The 27,602-nt window shown below is 33.9% G+C and overlaps 1 protein-coding gene across 1 annotated transcript in view; it reads right to left on the bottom strand.

Moving 5' to 3' along the window:
• The window catches only part of LOC143236103 (putative chitinase 10), a 40,594-nt gene that overhangs the window by 8,624 nt on the left and 4,368 nt on the right, over window positions 1–27,602 (bottom strand). The window contains exons 5-12 of the mRNA XM_076474372.1: window positions 26,896–26,999; window positions 23,799–23,922; window positions 23,306–23,491; window positions 22,736–22,864; window positions 20,847–21,333; window positions 5,472–5,561; window positions 4,631–4,831; window positions 1,474–1,730 (exon numbers count right to left, since the gene is read on the bottom strand). Of these exons, the coding sequence (XP_076330487.1) occupies window positions 1,474–1,730; window positions 4,631–4,831; window positions 5,472–5,561; window positions 20,847–21,333; window positions 22,736–22,864; window positions 23,306–23,491; window positions 23,799–23,922; window positions 26,896–26,999 (1,578 nt within the window). The remainder of the gene's footprint in view (window positions 1–1,473; window positions 1,731–4,630; window positions 4,832–5,471; window positions 5,562–20,846; window positions 21,334–22,735; window positions 22,865–23,305; window positions 23,492–23,798; window positions 23,923–26,895; window positions 27,000–27,602) is intronic.

Below are 27,602 nucleotides of genomic sequence, written 5' to 3' on the forward strand. Positions count from 1 at the left end.
CGACGACCTCTTCCAACTAGTATGTTGTAGCAGGAGTTGTTTTTGAATTTCGCGCACTAGCCTCCCTAATTTAGCAGTGTACGACTAAAGGAAAGGTAGCTAGTCATCATTACCCACCGCCAACTATTGGACTACTCCTTTAGCAACGAATAGTAGGATTGACTGTAACATTATAACGCCCCCACGGCTGAATGGGTGAGCGTGTTTGGTGGGACGGAATTTGAACCTGCGACCCTCTGATTACGAGTCGAGTGCCCTAACCACCTGGCCATGCCGGACCATTGCAGCAGGAGTAGTGAATCAAACAACAGATTAAGATTCTATATCACGTTTGGGCGAAAAAATGACGATATTAAATAAAAAAATAGATGTTTATCATTTTTCAATATAAACTTCAATTTCAATAATAAAAAGCACGTCTCTCTTTTACGTTTGTTTGTTTTGAATTTCGCGCAAAGCTACATGAGGGCTATCTGCGTTAGTCGTCCCTAATTTATTAGTGTAAGACTAGAGGAAGAGCAGTTAGTCATCACCACCCGCCGCCAACTCTTAGGGTTCTCTATTACTAACGAATAGTGGGATTGACTGTAACATTATAACGCCCCCACTGCTGAAAGAGCGAGCATGTATAGTGCGATGGGAATTCGAACCCGTGACCATCGGATTACGAGTCGAGTGCTTTAACCACCTGGCCATGCTGGTTTCTTATTCACGTAAGGTACATAAAAGGAAGTAAAGGTTGTACAACATTCTACTGCCGGTAAAATGATGTAGCTATTGATAATTCCATTTCACAGTTTTCTGCATTTATCAAAGTTATATTTTCAGAACATTAGGAAAGAAAGCAACAATTACCACAAAATACTGAACACGAAAATTACGTCATAAAATTTGTACCAGTGCAAACATGAACCACAGTGTACTATTTGCTGTATAGTGGCAGCCATTTCTTACTGGTAAATTATTCAATTACTTTAATATTCTGCTTGTCTACTAATGTAGTTTTTTAGTGTAATATTTTATTATTTCACTGTAAATTTTGAAAATAGAGACATGTTTTATTTTAAGAACATAATCATGTACTAGAGCTTATTAGTATCTTGTTTTTGACGCTGATTCAAAGCTTACATAAGACTAAATATACGGGTTTCTCAGTATCACGTAAATTGTTTGTGTTTTCGAACGTTCGCACAGACCTATTCAAAGAGGCTGTCTGTGTCATTTTCACACAATTTTGAACTGATAGATTGGAAAAAGAACTTGTATTTGACTGTCACTCATAAAGGACCCATAGCCACAAAGTGCGGAGAGCGATTTTGTTTTGCGCTAATTGAACGTGATTAATAGCATGTTGGCTCACTGTACGGCATGCTAACCATTTGTAACATTCAGCTCCATCATGTAAATGCCTTTTATAGGTCACAAAATAATACTTCGAGAAGAAATTAGAGACATATCAAACACAGACACTACCTTCAACAGTGTGACAAAATCCTGTTTGTCCTCTGGCCTTCCACCCCGATTAGCAGGATATTCCCAATCCATGTCTAATCCATCGAAGTTGTGATTAAGAAGAAATTCCACACAGCTATCGATAAATATTTTTCTTTTGGCTGGATCTCTTGCCATATTGGAATATTTTACTGATCCTTCATTCCAACCGCCAATGGCCAAGATGGTGGTTAGCTCAGGATTTATTTTTCTTAAGTCGTTGAATCTTTTAAATGCACCTGAAGGTAACAAACACGACGTAAAGTTTTAGTGTTCTTCGCCTGTTCATGTTACTTATTGTAATTTAACATTTCAATAGAACTGGTTACACTAAAGTGCTATCTTTGATAACGGTGATTGTGGAGAGTATTTTTGAGTTCCCTCACAATTTATTCTTCGGTCATGGTTTGGTCTCCTTTCACACGAACAAAGGAAACAAAAGTGTTTATCAAATTTCGAGATATTTCAATGTTCCATATTAAAGGAACATTAAACTACTGTATAAATAGTTATACAGTAGTTCAGTTTCACTTCGTTTACTTAATTTTTGAACCATTGGCCCCATAGAATAAAGACGAAAAACGTTTCAGTAGAATTGTGAAAGGCCTCTAGAAATGTGAAGTCGGTGATTTTATTGGGATTGTCGGGCTTAGGCCAAATTTATTTACTTGACAATTGGTTTTATTACAAGGGGAACAGTTCAAAATAATAACACACATTCAAAGTTTAAAGATTTTCAAATTTGAGCCTTCATATAGGGGTCAGAGGCGTTGTGGATACCTGAAGACTAGTTTCATGAGGTTACAACAAATGTGGCATAGTCATCCAGGAAATCACCCAGAATAAGGAATTACGTTTAGATTTTTAAAATGCACATGTGGTATCCCATAATTGGGAGAGTGTTAATGGAGTTTGGAATTTATCAGAGTTGAATGGGAGGTTTTATTTGAACATTGAGAAAAAAATATGTTAATCGAAACAAAGTCTGGAAATTTGGTTGTTGTTTTCCAGGAAGTTTCGCAAATAATTTGTTATTTTTATATGAATCTACCACTGTCAATAACAGTATATATAAATATATATAAACCACTGAGTATTTATACAAAAAAGGGAAAAAACAGGTAAAGCCAAAGTTAACATATGCTACAAATAAATCGTTTGATAGAGAAATTTAAAATACGACATGTTTGTTTTTTCAGCACAAAGATACACAAGAGGCTGTCTGGTGAACCACAGGAAACACGGCAAGTATACTCATTATGATAAAATATTTGTTTGTTTGTAGTTAAGAACAAAGCTATCGGTACTGTGCCCACCATGGAACTTTATGGCCGTCAGACTGATTACTATGCTCATGAAAAACTACAGCTAAAGAGCTTATAAGAAGTTGTTTTATTGCAAAGTGGATACAATATTTTGGCAAATCTTTGGTGTGATTTGTTTTGTTTATGATAAAGCAAATATTTATTAGATAATTCCTTCTTTATCAACAACACCCAGTGGCACAGCGGCATGTCTGCGGACTTCCACAGCTAGAAACCATTTTTCGATACTCGTGGTGGGCAGACCACAGATAGCCCCATTGTGTAGCTTTGTGCTTAACTACAAACACAAAAGCTTTATCAACATTTAGTATAAATGATGCTTGTTAAATTGTAAGTTATTGTATTATCACAAGTGAGACCAAAATACGTACATTTGAAGATTATTGTTATTAAAGCAGATGTCAGGGAAAATTCCAGAGTTATTTTTATACTGAAGGAAATTTTTATGCTTTTCTTAGAGACTAATTCACCAGTTATAAAACAAATTCGATTTCGTTTTCTATGGTTTCTCGAAACGACAGTAATCCTGCGAGTAGTTCTTCAAACAACAAACAGAGCTTATTTGCGCACCTGCGTCTACACAAGAGTTATCTATGCATAGCTGATCGTAAATTGGAATTGATAGACTAAAGGGAAGACATATAGTCAACAGCACCCACCAACAATTCTTTGGTCTCTTCCGTCTGATTAAATAGTAGAAATGAGCTTCATTCTTTTAGCACACACACACTCGGCACACACACACTCTGCTTTAACGGGACGCAAAACAGAAACCATCGGGTTCACAGCGCAAGCACGCTAGTTACTAACCCATCAGAGTCCACAAAATGAGAAGCAAATTACCTCTCTTTTATCTTTTTTTTTTTTACGTTGTCACTATAAAGGCAACACTTCAGAGTTGGGCTTTTCAGCAGTACAATGAACTCTGATAAAAAGTGTCATAAATATTTATAAAAATAACATCTTTACCTTAAATTAACTGTCAGAGACACTAGATAATAATGTTTGTTTATTCTTAACTTTATTAGAAGTAAACTGTCTATTTGGAAATATGTTAACATTTGTTTTATAAAAAACATAAATGCCTCACGTGAGTCAATTTAACGTCTGCTAACTGACAGACAGAGAATACACTACTGTATTGTGGTGCGACTGGTTAAAACAGAGGACCATTCCAGGCGGTCTTTGATCTCCTTTCGAAAAAAATCACGATATGAAGTTCATTAATAGATTAACAGCAAAATGTTCTTAAATCTTTTCGCCACTTTTAGTGATATTAATGAGAGTTACAAGAAAAAGAAATAATGGTGGCTCCTACTACTTTCCATGAAGATAAAATAATTTCCCAGAAAAAGGGTCAAAGTTCACCTGAAAGGGCCACTTGTTTTAACTACTCTCATCACTGTACAGTAGTGTGATGTCTATCGGTCAGTTATTAGACACATTAAATGACGTCATATAAGAGACGCTTAGCGTTGAAATTTGTATTGTCGTGACGTTAGTAAAATATGCACATGTTATAAAATCACGAGAAGAATTATGCACTCTGTAGGCTACAACACAACATGAAATATGAACTTCAAGACCAAGAAATAAAAACATTTATTACTTCTAATTTTGATTCTATTTACCCTTTAAACAAAAGGCTATCGAGGACCCTGCGGAAGTACATCTGGTATTAATAACAGCAATAAACTTCAAGTGATTCTGAATAATGTTTAGGATAAAACTACACTCTCTAAAATTCCGGCAAGCTAACGAGTAAGCTACGCCTGACCTCAAGTAAACAGAAGATACGAAATACATAAACTTACCCAAACCCCAGTTCTCAACCAAGTCTAGATAAGGATCATATGCAGCGATCTTATTATTGAGATCCAGTTTAGCAAATCCGTAGATAAGATGAGTGCAGATAAAAGGGTCGATATCTTCAATTTTGTATTTTCCATCTCCCCAGCGGTAGTTGGCCCAACTACCCAGGTAACACACAACTTTGTATGGCTTGCTGTTACGGTCTGTGAAGATTAATGCAGAATGTACTAGAAATATATATCTTTTATACCAAAATGTCATATTCTTTGTGACTAATCTACGAAATGATCAGAAAAAATTTTGAAAAATAGAAGATCTATCGAAAACATTATTAAACCATTACTCTTAAACAAAAGCAAGCCCTAGAAGTTTAAAAAAATGTAACAAATAATATAATAATAAAAATTAGCTACTAGTATATAAATGGTTGATAAAAGCATGGTTATATTTCTTAATTTACTCTTACGATTAAAATATTTGTAACCAAATTAACTTAATTTTCTTAAGCCTGTTTTATATTTTTCTCCGTAAATAAAACGTGAAGATTGCATCAAAAATATCCGCTTATGAAATTTTAAGTCCTCGACCAAGTTGTACACGGTTTTCAGTTATTAATTAACACAACTTTTTTGTATACAAATAATGGCAGAACACAAGTACGCAGAACTAAAAACAAAACTTAGCCATTTAACTTTACTCTGAAAGGTTAAATAATGTATTACAATTAACAATAAGAGTCTTGGCTATACATGGTTTTATGTATTGTATGATTTAAAAAATAACGAGTTCTAAAATCATCGAGAAAAGAAGAGAACACAAAACCAGAATGAAACTATAACTCACCTCTGAGAGTCTTAGCTAATGGATTGCACCATGCTGCAGTAATAGTCAGTAGCAGAACTAAGAAAAAGGCTAGCTTAATTTCCATGTTGCCTGAAATGATAATAATAAAACACAATTGTTTGTTTGTTGTTAGGCGCAATCACTTGCTACACTACGAATATCGAAACCAGTTTTTAGAGGTGTGAGCCAGGTGGTTAAGGCACTCGACTCCTAATCTGAGGGTCGCGGGTTCGAGTCCCCGTCACACCAAACATGCTCGCTCTTTAAGTTGTGGGGGCGTTATAATGTGCGGTCAATCCCAATATTCGTTGGTAAAAGAGTAGCCCAAGAGTTGACGGTGGGTGGTGATGACTAGTTGTCTTCCCTCTGATCTTACACTGCTAATTTAGGGACGGCTAACGCAAAATTCATAAACAAATTCCCTCAGACCTACCGTTGAGCCACTGAGAGGTGAAAACAATAACACTGTTTTGGAAAAATTTATTTTCTAACAAAATATTATTTTTACAATGTTTGATTGTCTCACCTGGAGCAACGGCCCATGCAACAATTAAAGCTACATTTGTAGCGTCTAGAGAGATTTTGCAGTTTGTGTCAAATGAGTATATATATATATATATATATATATTCAAGTCGAAGTCTAAAAATCAATAACCAAGTATAAAGATGCTAAAGAAATTTGAAATGTATTCTGTTCTTATATGCATTTAACGTAGTAATTTTATACTAAACAAAAATTATGGTTACGATAAATAAGCCTTCATTTGCTTTAAATATCTATGCCTCTTAAACTCGTACTTTAGAACTTAACTGATTGTCATGACTTTAAAATACAAGATTTGAATTTTCATCATAATTTTTGTGGCAGATTTTAACTGGAACGACTTATGTTTTTGCTAAATAAGATTGTTTTATTAAAGTTTAGATAAGCTGGGGAATTTTATTTACCATCGTAGCTAAAGTTTCCTCATCATGACGTTCTTATATTGATTGTTTGTTTGATTTTCGAATTCCACGCAAAGCTACCCGACGGCTATCTGTGTTAACCGTCCCTAATTTAGTAGTGGGAAGGCAGCTAGTTATCATCACCCACCGCCAACAAAGTAGCTACTCTTTTACTAATGAATAGTTTGGATTGCTCGTAACGTTATAACACTCCACGGCTGAAAGGGCAAGCATAATTAGTGTGAGGGGAATTCGTACCCGCGACTCTCAGATTATGAGTCTAGCGCCTCTAACCACCTGCCGATGCTAGGCCTATCGTATACTGATTACCACGTTTCTTTTTATATATACATTTTCTAGGAACAACAAAATCGATAGCTAAGTGTTTTCCATGATGATATTTCATATACATTTTGGCTTATCATAAATCACTGAAAAATTACATCTCATAAAGACATTTTAATTGCACTTATGTCAAAATACTTACTGTTTAAATTTGTTGATTAATGTATCGTTTTTAACAGAAATAAATAAAAACAAACAGTAGTCCTACCTTGGTATCAGCAAACCTTTTCTAAAGACAGAGACAAAACTATTAGAAATGATAAAAAGCACCAGGTTATCCTCTCTTTATAGTTCTTTCTGAGTGTGGGCTGAAACAGTTTCAATGTTTGATATCTGGCAAACATAATGGCACATTTATCTTTTTATTGTAACATTCTGACAGTTTTGGAATTTATTTCGTTTTCTCATGGATTAACTTGTCTTTTTGAGAGTTGTATTTCGTCCTTTAAGTCAAAAAATATGTTTTTCTTTTATCAGTGGCTTTTATTTATGTTTTACTAGTTTACTTTTACCAATCCCCTATTTACTGATTTCGGATGAAAAAAACAAAACAAATAAAAATGGTTTATGATAAAACACGTATTGGTATTTCACAGACAAACCTATGTATTACTTTTATAAGATTACATGCTACTAGTTTCAAGCAATATTGTTTTAGGGTGTTACATGACATAACCCCCGACACACACACAAACAGACTAGAAACGTATCGTTTCACTACTTTGACTGTCTAAATCTACCTGTAAGTTTGTTTATTTGAAATTAATCACAAAGCTACATAGTGAGCTATTTGTGTTCTGCTCACCAGGGGCATCGAAACCAGATTTCTAGCGTTGTAAGTCCGCGGAAATACCGCTGTGCCACTGAGAGGGCGCTATCTGTAAGTTAATTCATTTCAAGAAATTACTAGGGATGGAGAAAGTTGAACTATGTTTCTCAGAAGAACGCAGTCTCAAGTTTAATATTAAAGGGTTTAATGAAAAAAAATCATATGAGCATATATATTATATAATTTTACATTGAGCCATATTTAAAAAAAATCAGTAAAAATAATAATAATAATAAAGTAAATGACACGTTTATTGCTTCACCGATTTTAATTTTTACTCGTGAGACTTAAGAACCATGGGTAAATGTTTTCTTGGTAGTAACTGATCCTTAGTTTTCAAGTTTATTCTAACAGTTTCACAAAATTAATACTTTTATTAATCTCTTTGTTCTTGAATAATGGTTTAATTGTTTTGTTTTTTTTTTAACTTGCGCAAAGCTACACGAGGGCTATCAGCACCAGCTGTCCCAAATTTAGCAGTGTAAGACTAGAGGGAAGGCAGCTAGTCGTCACCACCCATTTGGATTGACCGTCACATATAACGCAACCTTCCCAGCTGAAAGGCCAAGCATGTTTGGTGTGACGGGGATTTGAACTCGCTATTTTCAGATTACGAGTCGAGCGCCCTAACCACCTGGCCATGCAAGGTCCAAATACGGTTTAATACGTTATTACAAACGTAATGATTTCATTATTCCCAGTTGCTTCCAACTTTCCCAGATTATAACGTTTAAGTAATTTAAGCATATGTTGAACAATTTTATCAGATGTATAAAGCTAATGTTAGTTGTTTTTCCCTTAGTTTACAGTTGCACAACGGTGAATTGAATCCACTTTCTTCAGATGTGCTAAATCCGGGTAACAAGAATATCAAGATATATTATATTTTTTTAAATATTGATATAATTATGTTTTGAATATTTTAGTCTAAATTGCCACATCATAGTCAAAAGATTGTCTACGTTATCAAAATTGTAAAATGCTGCGAACACAATTAATAAATCATATAGAAAACACACTTAATGATAAAGTCGTGGTGATTAATATTTTTGAACTTAGTTAAACGAATCTTAACATTTCTGCTTTAAATTGTAGAATAGGGAATTTCTCGGGTAAAGTTAATAAGCAAGGAAACCCTTACCTGTGTTTTACTTTTTAAATTATCCAAATTTTTAAAAATATTGTTTCGCTAGAACTTTTGTTTTCTGTACGATCTATATAAAGCATGTAATACTAAGAGAGTTACAACATCATAGTAAGTGAATTACAACATCATAGCAACTTCGAAATCTTTGCTCAACATACTTAAGTTATGTTTTTCTTATTATAAAGCCACAGCTGCTGAGTCTGACGAGAGGAATGGAACCCCTAATTTTAGTGTTGTAAATGCGTAGACTTACCGCTGTACCAGAAGATAACAACATACGTACATCTATATTTATAATGTATACATATATACATACGCGTTTGTAGAATTGAAGGCGTTAACATGTACATTTATATTTGTTCAGAGAACTTAAGGTCTTAACCTTACTATAATAGCGTGTATGCCAGTATCTATGTATGTAACCCAAACTCCTGCACCATCTATTAAATGTCACCACAAGCAAAAATCCATAAAAAATGCTAGCTTTTTCTAAATTTTTATCAATAAGGTATGAATACCAGGATTAGTAATTATTAGTACAAAATGATCTATTATAATAATACTCAACTTTTGTATATCTTGAAATAGTACGCTCACCTTACAATCTAACAGCGCATGCGAGCGAACTTTTTCTTCGAATGATTTGTTTTTGAATTTCGCGTAAAGCTACACGAGGGCTATCTGCGCTAGCCGTCCTTAATTTTGGAGAATAAGACTAGAGGGAAGGCAGCTAGGCATCACCACCCACCGCTAACTCTTGGGCTACTCTTTTACCAACGAATAGTGTGATTGCCCGTCACATTATAATGCCCCCACAGTTGAAAGAGCGAGCATGTTTGGTGCGACCGTAATTCGAACCCGCGACCCTCGGAGTAGGAATCGAACGCCTTAACCCACCTGGCCATGCCGGGCCCTTCTTCGAACGAATGTTAATACATTTTAATAGACATTTTCCACAATATATTAAAATCTTATCAAACATTTTGAAAAGATCTAAAATTGAATTGTAGGATAACATAACGAGTTTATTTCTTGATAGTATTAAGTATGGTTTAAACCTAACTAAACAAATAAAAAAACGTAGACAAATTGCATTGTTAAGTTTATATTTTTATTGAATATAGGTTGTACTTAGTAAAGGCTTAACTAATATTAGACCTAAGACAGGGGGCTTACAGATTTCGGTGTCTGCGATTAGATTCATTTTGTATTATTCTAAACATCCTGTATTTAAAAAGGTATTGATGCAATAAAGGTATTACATACATGTTTGTAAAAGTGAATGTGTTAAAACATACATGTATAAGTGTTGTGGAACTGAAAGTGTAAAAATGTCAGATATAATACAATAGATATCATTGCCAATACCTCGTACTATAGCAACATAACTTTCTTGAATATTTCTCAAAGTATGATTATATTATCAAAGCTGCGGAATCATGTTCGTTTGGAATAAAAGTAATTTCATTTTACAACCAGTGAAGGTAAAATATTGTAAAACGGATTCTGAAATTTTTACCGTTAAAATAAAATCATATTTTTATATTGCATTGAATAAAATTAACTATTAAGATGATGTTTGTGTTTTTCTTAGACTTATTGCAAAACCACATCAGGCTATCCGCTGATCCCACAGAGGGGGAATCGTATCCCCTGATGTTAGCATTATAACTCTGTAGACTTACCGCTGTACTAGCGGTGGGCTGTGGACACGAGAGAGTAAGTGTTGTAACGGCAATCCATTGTTACAAAGCACTTCTGATTTTTGTTGGAACTTGTGACTTCGTGTTGTTATTTTTTATATAAAGAATATTTTATATTCTAGTTATGAAAAAGTTGTGTGTGTTTTTCTTATAGCAAAGTCACATCGAGATATCTCCTGAGCCCGCTGAGGGGAATCGAAACATCTGATTTTAGAGTTGTAAATCTGTAGACTTACCGCTGTACTAGCGGGAGGCATTAAAAAATTACAAGTTACTATTGGCCCCCCGACAGAACAACGGTAGTTCTTGGACTTAGAATGCTACAAATGGATTTAGTTTCCTTGCGGTAAACAGAATACAATTCAATGTGTCTTTACTCTTAAACAAACAAGCAGTTCAGTATCATTAAAATAAATGTTTCCGTTCTAATAAGATAAGAAGTGAAACTATAACTTGTAAACACACAAAACTATTTATAGAACATAATTTAAGTTTTTTTGTATTTGTTGTTGTTTTTAAATCGGAGAGGAAACCTGGGTTATCATTATGAGTTTGATCACACACTGTTTGCTTTAACTATTTGATTACTTTTGAGTAATTAAACTGATAAACGGCAATATCTGTTTACTTCTGATTTTATAATCTTAACTGTCAACTTAGTATACGAGTAGTTAAGATCATTCGCTTGGCATTAATCCAGAGAAACTATTTTGTACTGCCTTTTAATTTATAGGAAATATACTTTATTTAAGCTGTTATTACAAGCCTAATAGTTTTCATAAGAACTATAAGTATTTTCGTATTTGTTCAGACGTTTAGGTTAAGCATGAGTATTTGAAGAAATTTTACAGGAGGAAGGCAAAGTGAAAATCCACATATGATGGATCCGCCTTTAAAGTTTTGCCATTAGAGGCAAGAGAACGGGCAATCTCCTGCAGTCGGGTTTGATATTTGTAAGTTAGTTTACGAATATACTGCAAATGTGCATACTCCATACTCCATATACACTATACAAGTTTACGTCATTCTCTCTGATAACAAGCTGTTGGTATTACCGACAGGTGGCTACAGGTTGGCTTTTAGACTTTTTGTTTTTAGTGTATGCCACCTGAGTATAAAACAAACTGCATTGTTCAATCAGTTGTGGACAAAATAGAGTTTTATCTAATGAAGCCTATTTTGTCATGACGGTTAACAGATATTTTAATATTTTAGGCCCTTCCATAACATCATTTTAAAACGTAAGATAGTTGTAACATTACTTTTGTCAATAGACAAAAATCATGGATTAAAGCTGGCCAACAGACAAGGAGAGAAAGATAGATTCTGATGAAAAATATATATTTGTTTATATTGCCTACATAGAAAAAAATTCATATTTACAACGTTTACGTCTACCCCAAGTTGAAAATATGATTGGTAGTCAGTTTCACTTTCCTGTAGGACACGCGGAATGTTTGGTTAATGCACGAAGTAAATTATTTCTCAATAAACGAAAATCACCGCGTAATGTTACTTCTGTTTTGTGGTTCGAGCTATGTATCAAAGGAACATTGTATTCATAGCTCATTATGGAATAACTGTGTATCTTTTTCTTTTTGTCGACAGAGGTTGTGTGGAATAATTAAAAGTGGCAGTTTCCGTTTTTTGGCTCAACTTTGAAATGAATTATTTGTCTAAGATGTTAGTCGAAGTGATCAACTCTTCATAACTTATCAATTTTATTACACAATGTTTTACACTTCAGACAAGCTAGAGGTTACATGAACTACAAATAAAAGAAAGCAGAAAAATCAATCTATTTTAACAGATGATTGTCACTCATTTGTGTGTTTATCTAATTGCGTATCTGTGTATGTTTAATCTCCAAATCTCACCACTGATGTTTACATTCTTCTTTCCAACTAGAATTGCAGATAAAACTTTGAACATCATTTAAACTTATTTTATTAGATACTGCTCTTTGATAATTTATTATGTGAGAAAGGGAGCACTGAACTTCTAGGATCTGGTTAAACTTATCTTGTGATCCAGAAGCATCACACATAAAAGATTGGGGGAGGTATGTTTTACAAAAATCTTTTATTTCAAATTTAACAGACGAAAACATACTGAAATCAGATACAGTCTTAAACTTTCTGTTTTTCTAACGTAAGTTATACACAAATAATAAAGATTGTTTTATTTACTCGAGGTATAATCTAATAAAATAATCTAAATAATTTGAAAACAGCACTTTTAGAACTGGAACTGACTCCCCACCCACGCAAAAGAAATGGTTTGGGGATAGCGCACTGCCTCAGCATATGGTCTTCATAAAAGCTTGTAGAAGCATATATGTTTTTTTATGGCAAAGCCACATCGGACTATCTGCTGAGCCCACCGAGGGGATTGAACCCTTCATTTTAGCGTTGTAAATCGGGAAACATACCGCTGTACTAGCGGGGGTATTGTAAGAGCACGTATTGAACTGTTGGCAATAAGCCAAACAACAATAATAAAAAAACAGGACTAAAACTTGAAGGAAAGTGCAGTAATAACCAAAAAATTTAGTGTGAATATCTCTTAATAAACGAAAGAGTAATTTCAACATCTAATTTCACACTGAAAAATAAAAATATCAGTTGATAAATAGCATTGATTTATATACGTTCCAAGGATGAATCAAGCACAATAGCTATCTAATCTAGGCAGCAACTAGATGATCGTGGATTTAGTGCTATGATTTATTTGCCTGGTATTTAAACACAAAGCTATACAATAGGCTATCTGTTGCTGTGCTCTTCCCTCCACGGGTTTGGAAACTCAGTTTTTTTCGCTATAAACCTACAGGCTTCTTCTGAACCATTGGGGGAGGTCACTTTACTCTTTGGTAGGGGAAATGCATTGATTGTTGGAGGTGGAGAAATAAATACTAGATAAAGTCTGGTCTTCCAGTGGAAATAGCTATTACTTTGTTGTACGCAAAAATAAGATTAATATTAAATTTGAATTAAAAAAACGAAAATAAACCGAAAACTGCTTTGTTGGTTATTGAAAGAAATTACGTACACATGTTCAACAGAACAACTGGAAGAAAACATTCAGACAAGAACGCTACAGTAAATCCTGATCATTCATTGAAAGAGATGGATCTTATATAAAATGCCAAAACTACGCTCAGGATAAAATTTTCTATCTGTTGACCAATCACTCTGCTCCATATAACAGCTGTAAAACATTCCACCTAAGAAGTTAATATAATATACAATATAATATCAAATAAAACTACAATATCTCCAGGACCTTGTCCAATTACAAATAATAATACCTGGAGTTTATTGGAACAGGATGTATCATAATTACCATCTGACTTGTTTTCGTGTAGTGTGCTTTGGGAAAGGATATGCAAAAAAATTAATATACCCAGTTCATAATAACGTTAATATCAAAGATTTAGAACTCGTAAGACATGGCTATCCATTGTCAGTATTTAAAAACAAAAGACTACGAATCAACTTGGGATGCTAGGACCATTCGGAAGGAGATATGCAACATGTTAAACACCAACCATGGTGAGCGAGTCAAGATCCATAAACACACACAAAGATCAATTGCAAAAGTAATCTAAATATTCCACGCAAAGGCACGCAACAAAATCTAGAATGATTTTTATCTAGATAAACAACATAAGTCACCTGTACAAGAGGTGATGCTATGAAATATCCAGTAAAGGAAGATCAGCCATAGAAAACTGTAAAACGTCACTTTACACCTTCTACTGATCAATGGGTGAAAAAAATCCAGTGTAAAAGGATCAGGCACATAGATTACTGAGAGAAATTAAGAGAAACACTTTAAAAAGTTACTAGCGAGTGGATTAGACATCTAGAAAAGTAGTGGATAGTGCAAGTGAAACGTCAACTACAGTTACGACAGAAAATGTTTGTATCCCTGCGTCGTGAGTAGTTTTTTCCTCATAACTTAAAATGTATCATGATTAAAATAATGAAAGTATAGTATATTATCAATATTATACTAACACACATCTACAAAATTTTTTTATGTAAATTGAACGACAAATAAACTGTTTATAAACAAATAACCAAACATAGGAGGGGCAGAAAGTGTTCGTGCGTCTACTTAAATGGTCAGTTGTATAGCCTTTCAGGTGAATTACTTGGCGCAATCTCTCCTCATAGCCATCCATGATCGTTTGTCAGTACTCGACTGGTATTTTCTTTCATTCTTCTTTACAGAAGGCCTCCAACTCTTGCAAGTTTTCCGGATGACGCTGATGAACCCTGGTCTTCAACTTATGCCAAACGTTTTCAATTGGGTTGAGATCGGGTGACTGCGATGGCCACTCCAGAACGCTTATATGGTTCCTCTGCAACCAGGATGCACATATTTCGATGTATGCTTAGGGACATTGTCGTGCTGGAAGATCCAACGACGCCCAAACCGCAAGTTCCGAGCATCATTCTTGATATAAGTGCCTAATATATCAACGTACTCTTCTTTTTTCATGATTCCGTTGACGCGGTGAAGGTTGCCTACATCAGAAGAGCTGCAGGAACCCCATAGCATGATCGATCCCCCTCCGTGTTTAACTGTAGGAACGGTGTTCTTTGGAAGATATAGTGAAAATCATTGTGGCCGAAAAGCTCGATTTTAGTCTCGCCTGACCAAAGAATACTCTTCCAATAGATAAAGGGTTTATCTATTTGCTTTCCTGCATACCTCAATCGTGCTTCTAAATGAACAGGCTTTAAAAATGGAGTTCTACGAGGACGGCATGCTTTGAACCCAGAAGAGCGTAACATGTTCGTAACTGTAGAGGTGCTTACTTCAACCCTAGTTTTCCTTATAAGTTTCTGTATATCATTGCGTGTTAAACGAGGGTTCCTACTAACTTCTCTGAGAACCTTCCTCTTGGTTCTCTCAGGAATTTTGGTGGGGCGTCCGGAACGAGGGAGGTTAGCAGTTGATCCTGTAAGATTAAACTTGGCAATTATGCTTTGAACAGTAGATTTCGGCACATGACGTTGTGTAGCAATACTGGAAAGAGACACACGAGACTTGTATTTTACAATAATTCAGTTTTTTAAATTACTGAACAGTTGTTTCCTGTTCGCCATGATGACCAAGCAAATAAAGACGGAGACGGCGCTAAATTGCCGGAAGTAAATTTTTTGCTGGCTAAATTCCAATAATTATGAACCAAGTGTCTAGTTTTGGAATGGTATAATGTAGTTTATTCGCAAAATTTTTACGGGAATATCAGTTTTTTAACACGTTTTGAAATGTACGAACACTTTCTGCTCCTCCTATTTTTGGTTATTTGTTTATAAACAGTTTATTTATCGTTTAATTTACATAAAAATAATTTATGTAGATGCGTGTTATAATAATATTTATAATATATTTATACGTCTATTAACATAATCGTGATACTTTTTAAGTTATGAGCGAAAAACTACTCGGGACGCAGGAGTATGAACACTTTCTGTCGTAACTGTATGTACACAGCTTCGAGAGAGTCGAGGAGCGATTCAGGTGTAGAACAACTTTGGTTACCACACCAGCCTTTTCATCGGATCGTGAGATCACTCAGAAGACATTATCCACTTTCTTTGTAGTTATGAAGTCCACCAGTATTGAAGAACTGGACCACATAGCCCTCGAACTCTACAGTTGGATGGATTTTAAGATCTAAGATACCTTCCATAATGAAAATTAAAATTATGTTTCTTTGATCTGCCAAGTTTGTGAACAGATATAAAACGATTTGGAATTATATTGTTCATTATATATATATATGTATATATAAAGAGTTTATCACTAGCGCACCTGGTGAGAGGTAAAGGTCAGACTTTAGCACCTTAGTGAAGCATACATATATAGTTTACATACTGTCGTTTTCTCAAAACTACCAGTGTGTAGCCGAATATAGACACACATACATTCTAATGCAAAGTTGTTTCTACTGCAGTAACTCATATAAGAAATATGTATGCAAAAACGGCTCGTTTGGGTTGAGAAAATATTTTACATAAAATATTTTCTCAACCCAAACGAGCCGTTTTTGCATACATATTTCTCTACAAGTGGGTTTTCTCGACATCACTGATTAGTAACTCATATGGACTTCTGTATTAGTTTAAAAATATATATATATACTTCTAAGACTTGTGTGTTTAATGACGTACGGTGACTGTGAGCTACTATCCATGCAAGTTAAGTGCTTGGTTGGTAGCGTAGCCATATTTTCCACTCTGGAGGAAAGGGGAATAGAAAAATTTAAGGGGCTCAATAAATTAAAATGCTGAAATTGATCTAAAATTTTAAATAAAATGGTCATTAAAACAAATCAAAGATGACAGTTTATGTGTTTTGACTACTACAAGTTCACACGTTTGTGCGGTACATAACTATGTATACATGAATATATGATTAGCTTATGTGTTTTGACTATTTGTTTGTTTTGAATTTCGCGCAAAGTTATTCGAGGACTACCTGCGCTAGCCGTCCCTAATTTAACAGTGTAAGACTAGTGGGAAAGCAGATAATCATCACCACCCATCGCCAACTCTTGGGCTACTATTTTACCAACGAATAGTGGGATTGACCATCACATTATAACGCCCCCACGGATGAAAGGGCGAGCATGTTTGGTGCGACCGGAATGCGAACCCGCGACCCTCGGATTACGTGTCAAACGCCTTAACGCGCTTGGCCATGCCGGGCCAGTGTTTTGACTAATACGATTTTACAAACATATGGCAAATACAGGTATGTATATGTGAATATATAATCAGCTTATTTATTTTGATTAACATGATCTTTTGTCGTACATAAGAATGAATATATATGCAAGTATATGACCAGTTTGTATATCCTGATTAATATTATTTTATAAATGCTTACCATACATAAATATGTATATGTGGAAAAATGATTCGTTTATTCAGAGGGAATCAATGACATTTTCATATGAAGTAAAACTCCAATTTTATTTCTTGTTAGTTTTAGTTTGTTGTTGTTCTTTAATTCTACGGTTGAGAATAATATTGGAATCACACAGATGGTGTATCCCTGTTCTACTTTATTCCATAAGTTCATTTGCTACTAACACTGTTTTGTGTTACTTGTTTATGTTATATGTACAGCGATGTATCCCTGTCCCACTTTTTTCCATAAGTATCTTTGCTGATAATACTGTGTCTTGTATTACTTGTTTATAAGGTAAATTTTTATGTGTTTGTTTTATTATATCGTGTCATATTTAGCTTATCATGGCTAAGTTTTGATTATTTATCAAATGTGTGTTGAGAGATAGTTTTGTGTCGCTTCTTCGAGTGGGTGGTTTACTTTTTATCCGTTGAAGGGCGTTTTCGATCACTTTATTTCATTTATACAGCAGACGTCTTCATTTTAATTAAAGTTTTAGCATAGAGTGACGCTTCTCATTTTGCCATATATTGTTTTGTTCTCTCTCTCATCTCTCTCTCAGAAAAAAAGCCTTAACTTGTTCTCTAATGATACGGTGAATTTAATAAGAAATAAAAGATGTCGTTTTCTGTAATTTGTTTCTTTTGTTCAAATTGTTTAAGCTTATTCAGTGAAACGATAAACTATATTAGGCCAATTGTACTGCAAAAAACCAAGGTATAGGGCTTCATACTGCGCCTATCTTTTTTGCCCTGAAGGAATGTCTTATTGGTCTTTTGAATTATACTGTTTTATTCAATAGGTATAGACTATCTCATTTTTGGACGCCCACACACATACCAATGGATAAAAAAACAAACTAGTGGAAATGGACTTTATCCTTCATTTATTTATCATTCGATTATAGATATACGTTTTTTCTTTGGAGATTCGGTGCTACTAAGCTATTTTTTATGAAGTGTATTATATAGCGTTTATTGTATTTTTTAAAAGACATCCAGTAGCAACAATATTACACTTTTTTTACTTGGTCTAAAGTAATATACACACCAGTCTTCTAAGCAGAAAACGTTTTAGTTCAGTATAAAGCTAAAACAACATTGAGTAAAATGTTTTCAAATAATTTTGAAAGAGCGGCACATTTATAGTATTTCAATTCAAGTACAGAAAACATGTTTAGAATCAATAAGTAAATTGGCACGTATTTTTATTGTATTAATAAACCAAACACAAACTGTTTATTATTGTTTAAAACAAGTAAAATAACACATGCTAGAAATGTAATTGATATTTTACAAAAATTAATTCAAAACTAATTTACACAGTATTTATGAAAACTGCATTTTTCCTTCCAAAGACATATTTTTACCACACTATTTGTTAATAGAGTTTACAGTTTCGAAAGTAAGGCCTAAAATTTTTATTTCAAGAAATATCGTCAAGACAAACCATTAAAAGTCAACAGGACACCTTGGAATTGTTCTCATGGTTATTCTATCTAATCTAGTGATGTCAAAAAGCCAATTCCTACTTTTACGACAAAAACTAACTTAAGAAAAATAAAAACAAAAAACTTTTAGTATAAAGTTTCATAAATAGTGCATTTGTAACTTTTCACTCATTAGCAAAATATATATCAATAATACAAACTAAGTTAAATTTGTAATTTTTTGAATGATTACAAATTATTTATTTGAAATAAAAAAATGTGAAAACTTTGAATTATTTCTACCTGGTTGAAGCAAAGACGAACGATATATTAAAGAAAATAAAGGCGTTTATAAAATTGGTTACTAGTTTTTGAAATTTGAAATTCGCTATTGCTGTTATAAAACTATCGTGCTCATTTCTAGGATCCAAGACAATGTCTCACTGAACAAAGTCACACCTCTAGGATCTCAAACTTTCGCTTTAAAACAACTAACTTTTGATGTTGCATTCTTATTTATGAGTTTTGCAAAAATATGGCATTACTTTGATAAAACATAGAATGAATACTTTGTGAAAAATTACAACTATAAGACTTGAATGTAGTAATCAAATGAAGTTGACCACCAAAATTTCTCTAATTTTTATAACTATTCAAGAACTTTTCGAACGATGTTTCAATTGTGGGCAATTGCTCTGAGTTTTCTTTGCATGAATTGAATCGTCATATTTTTGTTTTGTGTTCAGACGAAACTGTATTTTTTCGTATAATTATGTCTTTTGTATTTTCCAATCATCTTTTTGAAGTTTTTTAGTGTCTTATATTTGACTGAAAAATGCGTTTGGAAACTGTTTTATTAAAATAGAACCATTTCTTCCTAATAAGACGACAGTTTTATGCAACAAATGGCGAATTTTTTGCAACAATGTGTAATTTCTCGTCTTGAAAAATACAAGCCATAATTACCAAATTACCTAAAGAATTAGATTCTCACTTGAAACAAACACTCTTTTGAAGTAATTTTCCTGACATAATTAAGTTCTCACTTTGAAACAAAGAAACCTAAAATTGCAAACAAACAAACTTTCAAGATGTCTTAAAAAGTGATAAAGATAAATAAAAAGGTAGACAATACAAAACAAAATATTTGGGTAAGACATTGTCCTTTTTTACCGAAACCTGGTGAGACATTGCTCGTATCCCTCATTTCTGACCTTAAGCTTATCCTATCACTGGTATAACTAACTGAAGCAATACAACTTAATGTGTTACATTTTTTAATTTATGTAAAATATATACTATAATTAATTCAACATATGCTATAATTGATCGAATGGTGTTGAATGCTAGTTCAAAACGAGCTGTGAATATGTTTGCCAATCATATCTGTACGACATAACGTTTAACACATAACCAAAAATAATATTAAATAAATTATGAAATAGAAAATACATGCATGATAAGTTAAATAATTATTGTTGAAATTATTACTTGAAAAAGAAACTAAAGAGGAGATTCAGAGTTCATAACATTGACGTTCGCTTTAAAACACTTTTAATGGACTTACTCAAATAACTTTAAACTTATGACGGTCCAAATAATGCTAATAGATTTTAAAGTCCTCCATATCACATAATAGAAATAACTGATTTGGTGTATCAAAGTTTTTAAGGTTCTCAAGTAAGTTGAAGGCAATAGTAAGGTTATTTATCTTGGTGCTTAAGAAAATATTCTGGGAATTACTAATCAAGGGACTACTCGATGAAGATTTTGTTTTAGAATGGATACCAGATGATGAAATACAAGCGAAATGTATTTCAGAATAATCTTTACAATTAATAGAGTACGTAGAACCGTAAGTAAAAACACAAATGACATTTTAGATTGAGAACTGTATAAAGAAATGCAAAATCTTCCAGACTTGGCCTGAAAACTGTACGAAGAAATGTGAAAAGACGTCTTACAGACTTGGATTGGGAACTGCAAGGAGAAATGTGAAAGGAAGACTGGACGATACTTCGAGTTAGCGAAATACCGCTTGCTTAGAAATTGGTTCTACATTCATGCACAAAGTCTGGATAGGAACAAACCTTAAATATTTCACTGAACACGGTTCCTCTTGGACACTTAAAAAAATGTATGCGGTACATAATGCCAACGCGTTCACAACGATAAAAGCGAGTACAGTCATTAGGAAAGCGAAACCATCCTTCTTTGGTACACTTGAGAGCAGTTTCATCATCGTCAACAGTTGTCGTAGAAGCAGGATATTTTGTTGAAAACGTCTTATCCTCTATTGGATTGGTAAGTGGATTAGTAGTTGGGACGTCAGTTTGTTTTGTAACTTCAGAATTAGATTTACCGTTTGTTGATGGTAAATCGGTGGTCACATGGTCACCAGAAACATTTAGGTATTCACTCAGAACCTTCAACAGAGGGTATTGAATCCCATGGCATTTCCCTTGAAAGTCATCCGTATCCAAGGACCATATCATTCCTCCTCCCAAACCCATGGCTTTGATATAGGCTGCCTGAAAATTATAAAAAGTTTGGTATTTTAAAAATTAGATTCAAGTAATTTTTAGTTTTGAACACCTATTTTATACACCTTAAAATGTAATTAACTCACTTAAGACTGAATTTATAACTGACGTCAAATTTTTCTTAGGGTTATTTAAGAAAATGTCTTGTTTTGACTGTTTGGTTTGGAGCAAAGCTACATTGAGCTAGCTCTAGTGTCCACCGCGGATAATCGAACTCCGGATTTTAGCATTGTAAGCCCGTAGACATACCGCTTTTCAACTGGGAAACAAACGTTGTGGTGTGTCTTTTGCGATTAGATTAACAAGTATATAAGTATCTGATCGACATTTACTTTCTGAAATAGTCTTTAGATATGATGGAATTTTTCAGCAATATAATAATTACATTTGCGAGAAATAAACTAATTCACATTATTGTTAAAAAACTGTTATTCTTTTTATATCTAAAATCTGTTTTCCTAATAAAACAAAATAACTGCTTTTTTATTTTTTCTCTTGATGCATTATCAAGAATTTAGTATCTCACTCAGACTGTTGGAACTTTGTGTGATATCATGTTTTTTTTCATATAACTGATAAACACTTTCTTGCAAAATAATTTCATTTATATACTCCAGAATAACCCATAATAATTATTGTGATTATGAGTTTAATTGGTTTCTTTGTTTATGACAAAGCAATTAAGGCTATTTGCTGCCGTCCCTAAATTTGAACTGGCGACTAGAAGGGTTTGGTTTATTTTGAATTTCGTGCAAAACTACACGAGGGTTATCTGCGATAGCCGTCCCTAATTTAACCGTGTAATACTAGAGAGAAAACAGATAGTCATCACCACCCAACCGCCAACTCTTGGGCTACTCTTTTACCAACGAATAATGGGATTGCCCGTAACATTATAATGCCCCTACAGCTGAAAGATCAAGCTTGTTTGGTGTGATGGGGTTTCGAACCTGCGACCCTCATATTACGAGTTGAGTACCTTAACCACCTGGCCATGCCGGACCGACTAGAAAGGAGACTGATTGCTGGAAAAATTCATCGTTAGCTTGTGAGATTTCTCCCGCTGGGATAGCGGTAAGCCTTCAGATTTACAATGATAAAATCAGGGGTTAGAGTTCGCTTGGTGGGCACAGCAAATAGCCCGATGTGGATTTGCTATAAAACACACACACACACAACTCTTGGGTTATTCTTTATCAATGTTTAGTGGGATTCATCCTAATATCACAATGCTCCCACAACTGAAACGGTGGTTGTTTGGCGTTTTATGTCGCAAAGCAACTAAGCTGCAGTGGGCATGTTCGGCAACAATTTGCAGATTTACGAGTCGAGCGCTTTAATCACCAGGCCATACAATGTCCCATTTATACACCAAACTTATTTTTAATACCTTTATCTGGAAGCTTTCACCATCATCGTAACCGCACCATTGTCTGTCTTTATACATGTATGGAACTTTATGATGAGGATCTCGAACGATGGTCCATTGGTTACTTTCGATCATTTGTTTTTCGCAAATCTGAAATAAAATGTAATGTACGTTCTGAAAATTCAGAAATACAAACATTTCCCATTTGTTTTTAGTTGAAGAGGCATTTATGTTTAAGCTCGCCCCTGGATAAGTAAATAATATACAAAATACTATTTGTAATATTTGTAATGAAATGGAACATTTATAATAAATATATAAAGTAATGACAACGATTGTTTTAGTAAATGGCAGAGCAAATGATTATGAACTGATAAGTTGTAAAAGCATGTTAATAAAAAAATTACTAAAGAACAGGTTTATACGAAACGATTAAATTTGCTGTTGTCACATTGAAACATTTAATTTTTGTTTAATTATTATATTTTTTCATAGTTTTGGGGCCAATTCGGAAGAGAGTGAGTATTTTCACCAATTTTTCTATCTTACTTAATCCAGCTGTACAGTGTTCCCAATGTATAAGTTTCTCACCTCATTATATCCCATTATCCCAGGTTTTCTAGTGTAGGGACCTTCTTCACCAGGTCCTGTTACAGGAACACTTAGCCCATTTTTGTTGGGGTTTTTCAAGGTGAAACATCGACCGTATACAGGAAGTCCCATTGTTATCTTTTTAGGATCGGCTCCTCCGTTGATCCACAACTTAACCCCATAATCCTTAGGAAATAACAAAAAAAAATTAACTTAGATTTTAAAGGAAAAACAAGTCTATCTGTAAGAGTAGTTATGGTTGTTTTAAATGAAGTTTAAGACGACTATCCAGTGGTTGAAATATTAATTATAAAAAAACTAAGTTTTAGTATAACCATTCAACACATTTGGTTTACTTATGAAAATTTCCCGTTATTCGGTGTTTGTGAAAACGAAAATCTTTTCTAGACATTTTAGATTGCATAAAGGAAATAGAACAGACAGACCAAAATCGTATTGAAAGATGCACAAAAAAGTACCAACTTGTACTTACCACATTTAAAGTCTTATCTTCTGGAGATTCATCAGGTCTCTCATAAAGTGGAGCTACGTGGCCTGTTTTATTTTCCCAGTCTCCATGAAAATCGTACGCCATAATATTAATTATGTCAAGATACCTATGAAATAAAAAAAAGCTTTACAGCTCAAAGGTTAAACAGAAAAAAAAAGTAATGCATTGCCCAATACTCAGTGAACTACAATTTTAAGTTAAAATTCCAGGTTAGAAGCAGTGTCTCAGTGGTACTTCTGAAGGCTTATAACGCTAAAAACGGTGTATTTCGATATCCGTGGTGGGCACAGCATAAACAGTCCATTGTGTAGCTTTATATTCAACAACAAAGCAAACAAACAAGTTAGCCCGTTTACAAGATAGGTAATTAATTTTTATGCGTCAATCACATTGTGAAAAATGTAAAAGCGTATACTACACGATTCGTACTTAAAAATGCAAGTAGACTTTTGCTTACATTGGAAATACTTTGAATAATATAACAGATAACTAATATGCTATATTTATTATTCTTTATTAATTTGCTTTAATTTCTCAAACTTCGCATCGACTTGAATTATGTTTTAAAACAGAGAGCGTCTTTCCTGGATATATATTAAGAAAAGACATTTATGTACAACGGCCCGGCATGGCCAGGTGGGTTAAGGCGTTCGACTCGTAATCTGAGGGTCGCGGGGTTCGCACCCCTGTCGCACCAAATATGCTCACCCTTTCAGCCGTGGGGTCGTTATAATGTGATGGTCAATCCCCCCTTCGTTGGTAAAAGAGTAGCCCAAGAGTTAGCGGTGGGTGGTGATGACTAGCTGTCTTCCCTCTAGTCTTAGTGCAGATAGCCCTCGAGTAACTTTGCGCGAACTTCAAAACATAAAGAAAGTTTACGTACATTTTGTGTGTGAATGATTTGTAAAATAGCAAATTAATTTATGTAAATTACCAGAATAACTAAAAAAAACTAACAAATTGATAAAACGAAGTCAAGCCTTGCCTATATCTATAATAAATAATCAAACTTTTCTGCAAGATTCCAGTTTGGCATACAAGATCTGTACACATTTGAAGAGTTATTTAAGAATATCATAGTAGCTTTGTTTACTTTACAATTTTTAAAATTTTTTTTCTATAGATTCATAACATTTCAATGAAAGACTGCCGAGAATATTTGTAGTAATCCCTAGCTATTGGATCTGTTTGTTTCAGAATTTCGAGTAAAGTTACACAATTCGTTCTTAATTTTCCGATGATGGACTAGAGACAAGAGACAGTTTGTTACTAGCATCCACCCACAGTTCTCAGATTACTCTTGTCAGATCTAGTAGAAGCATTTGGCTGTCACTCTTATAACACACACATGGCACCAATATTTTTTCAACAATGTGACATGAACCATGAACTGTCGGATTCATAGTATTAGCAAGGTAATCACGACCGACCTTTTTAAGTTATTAAAATTTAGTTTGTTTGTTTGTTTTGAATTTCGCGCAAAGCTACTTGAGGGCTATCTGCGCTAGCCGTTCCTAATTTATCAGTGTAAGACTAGAGGGAAGGCAGCTAGTCATCACCACCCACCGCCAACTCTTGGGCTACTCTTTTACCAACGAATAGTGGGATTGACCGTGACATTATAACGTCCCCACGGATGAAAGGGCGAGCATGTTTGGTGCGACCGGGATTCGAACCCGTGACCCTCGGATTACGAGTCGAACGCCTTAAAATTTAGTTTTCCATAAAGTATGATAAGTGGTGTTTATTTGAAATCATGATGACAGGTTGGAATTGCAATTAATAATTAATTTTTTTTCTCGGTATCACTTAAAAGAGTTTGACACTGTATATGTAAAATATTGATACTTAATAAAATTAATAAATAAATTTATTATAACGCTCGGTTGTATAACCTGTTGTATATTAATAACTTTACAACAGACAAAGCTTAAGTTACATTTAAAATAACGAGAAAAGGATTAAGATAAAGCTATGATTTACCACTTAGGTTGTCAATCTTGGATTAAGATACGATTAATCTCAGATAGCTAATCAGCGGTGGAGTGAGAAAAAAAACAAACTTGCCAGTTAGGGTTAGAGGAAAGTTCTAGAATAGATTACGTAATCTTTCCTTAAAACAATTAGTTTTCTAGCATTGATGATTTTTTTAAGTAAGATAAAATAATTTGGTAGCTTTATAAAAACATTCAAATATAGTAAAAGCGTGCATAACAAATTACATTATGTAACACAAATTTTATTCCTGGATAGTATGTGTTGTTTCTTAATTGCTTATGTTGTAAAACTACAGAAAATGGCCATTATTCCCTTCACACTTTGCTTTTGTGACCTGGATAATGAAATTTAGAAATTAACCTATTTTCTATGTAAAAACGGACACATTTTCACATTTTCATTTACATAAGGTCTGAATAAAACAACACATGAATCAAGATTTACATGTATTTAAACTAAAGTTGTACAAAAATATTTAGAAGTGAGTAGTTTTTCGAAATTTGCGACTGTAATGTAAATCACTTTCACGTATCAGCCCCCAAATATTGTCTCCAATCATGTTTTCGTTATACGCTTCCAGGTCACAAAAGCAAAGTTTGAAGGGAAAAATAAGTCTTTTCCATTTACTTTAGACATAAGCAATTGGGAAATAACACTTTCTGCCCAGAAACAAGAAAAAGTGACAATTTTGTTACACAGTGTTATTCAAAATTTTAACACGACTTTGAGAACGTTAAAAGTCAAAAGCGAACCGAAGTCTATATGTTTGTACGTGTATGTGTGGGGGCTGTTGAGTATACATTTACACAGAAAAATTCGGCAAGTGTCCGGCAAAGGGTGATAAAATTCCTAATTGAATTGCTGGACATTTGGCGATTTTTTCCGTTTAAAGATCTACTTAACAGACCCTAACGGGTTCACTGGAAACCAGATTTACCTGCCTGATTTCGTGAAATTTTATCTGTAAGGAAAAATGCCCCTCTGCTAATGAAGTTAAGATTTCCTAAAGATGTATCAAAATATAAACATCTGCTCTATAACAACCAAGTGACATTAAAATTATTAGCTTCACTCCACTTACTTGGCAACTTTAGGAATATCATAAGCCGTTTCTACTGTCTTTTGACCAACTGACACAGCTGCTGATAATAATAGACCTTTGACTGACAGTTCTGACTTCAGTTCCTAGATAAGACGATGAAGGAGATAAGCTACTTAAATATTAACAACTCCATGTCATGAGTGTCCACATTAAGGTAAATCATATCGATTAATATTGACCAGATAACACTGTATACCGTTTAATGTACGAAAAGCATTATAATAGCCTAGTTTAAAAGTCTATCTTGTTGTAGGTAATGGCATTGAACATGTGAAAAATGTTAATTTTGGAAAAGTACGATTTTTGTAACTCTTTGTAATGATGTCTTTATCATTCCTTAGAAGGTGTCTTAGCTCAATAAAATGGAAAGTAACAAAGCTAATCCATTACACTTTACCAAATGAAAATAACTTGCTAATTGATTGAAATAGTTAATTTACTATTATCCATTTGTGATACTCCTCATACAGTATCTTATGATATTCTAACCCTGAAAGTACCAATTATCTTGTCAAGTATTTTGTTTGTTTGTAATTAAGCCCAAAGCTACACAACGGGCTGTCTATTATCTGGCCGCCACAGGGATCGAAATCCGGTTTTAAGCATTATACATCCGCAGCTACGCTACTGTGACACTGGGGTGGATAATTATAAAGGAAACAAATAATAGCAAATTGCGTGTTAAA

This window comes from Tachypleus tridentatus, chromosome 13 (genome assembly GCF_004210375.1).
Source record: "Tachypleus tridentatus isolate NWPU-2018 chromosome 13, ASM421037v1, whole genome shotgun sequence".
NCBI lineage: Eukaryota > Metazoa > Arthropoda > Merostomata > Xiphosura > Limulidae > Tachypleus > Tachypleus tridentatus.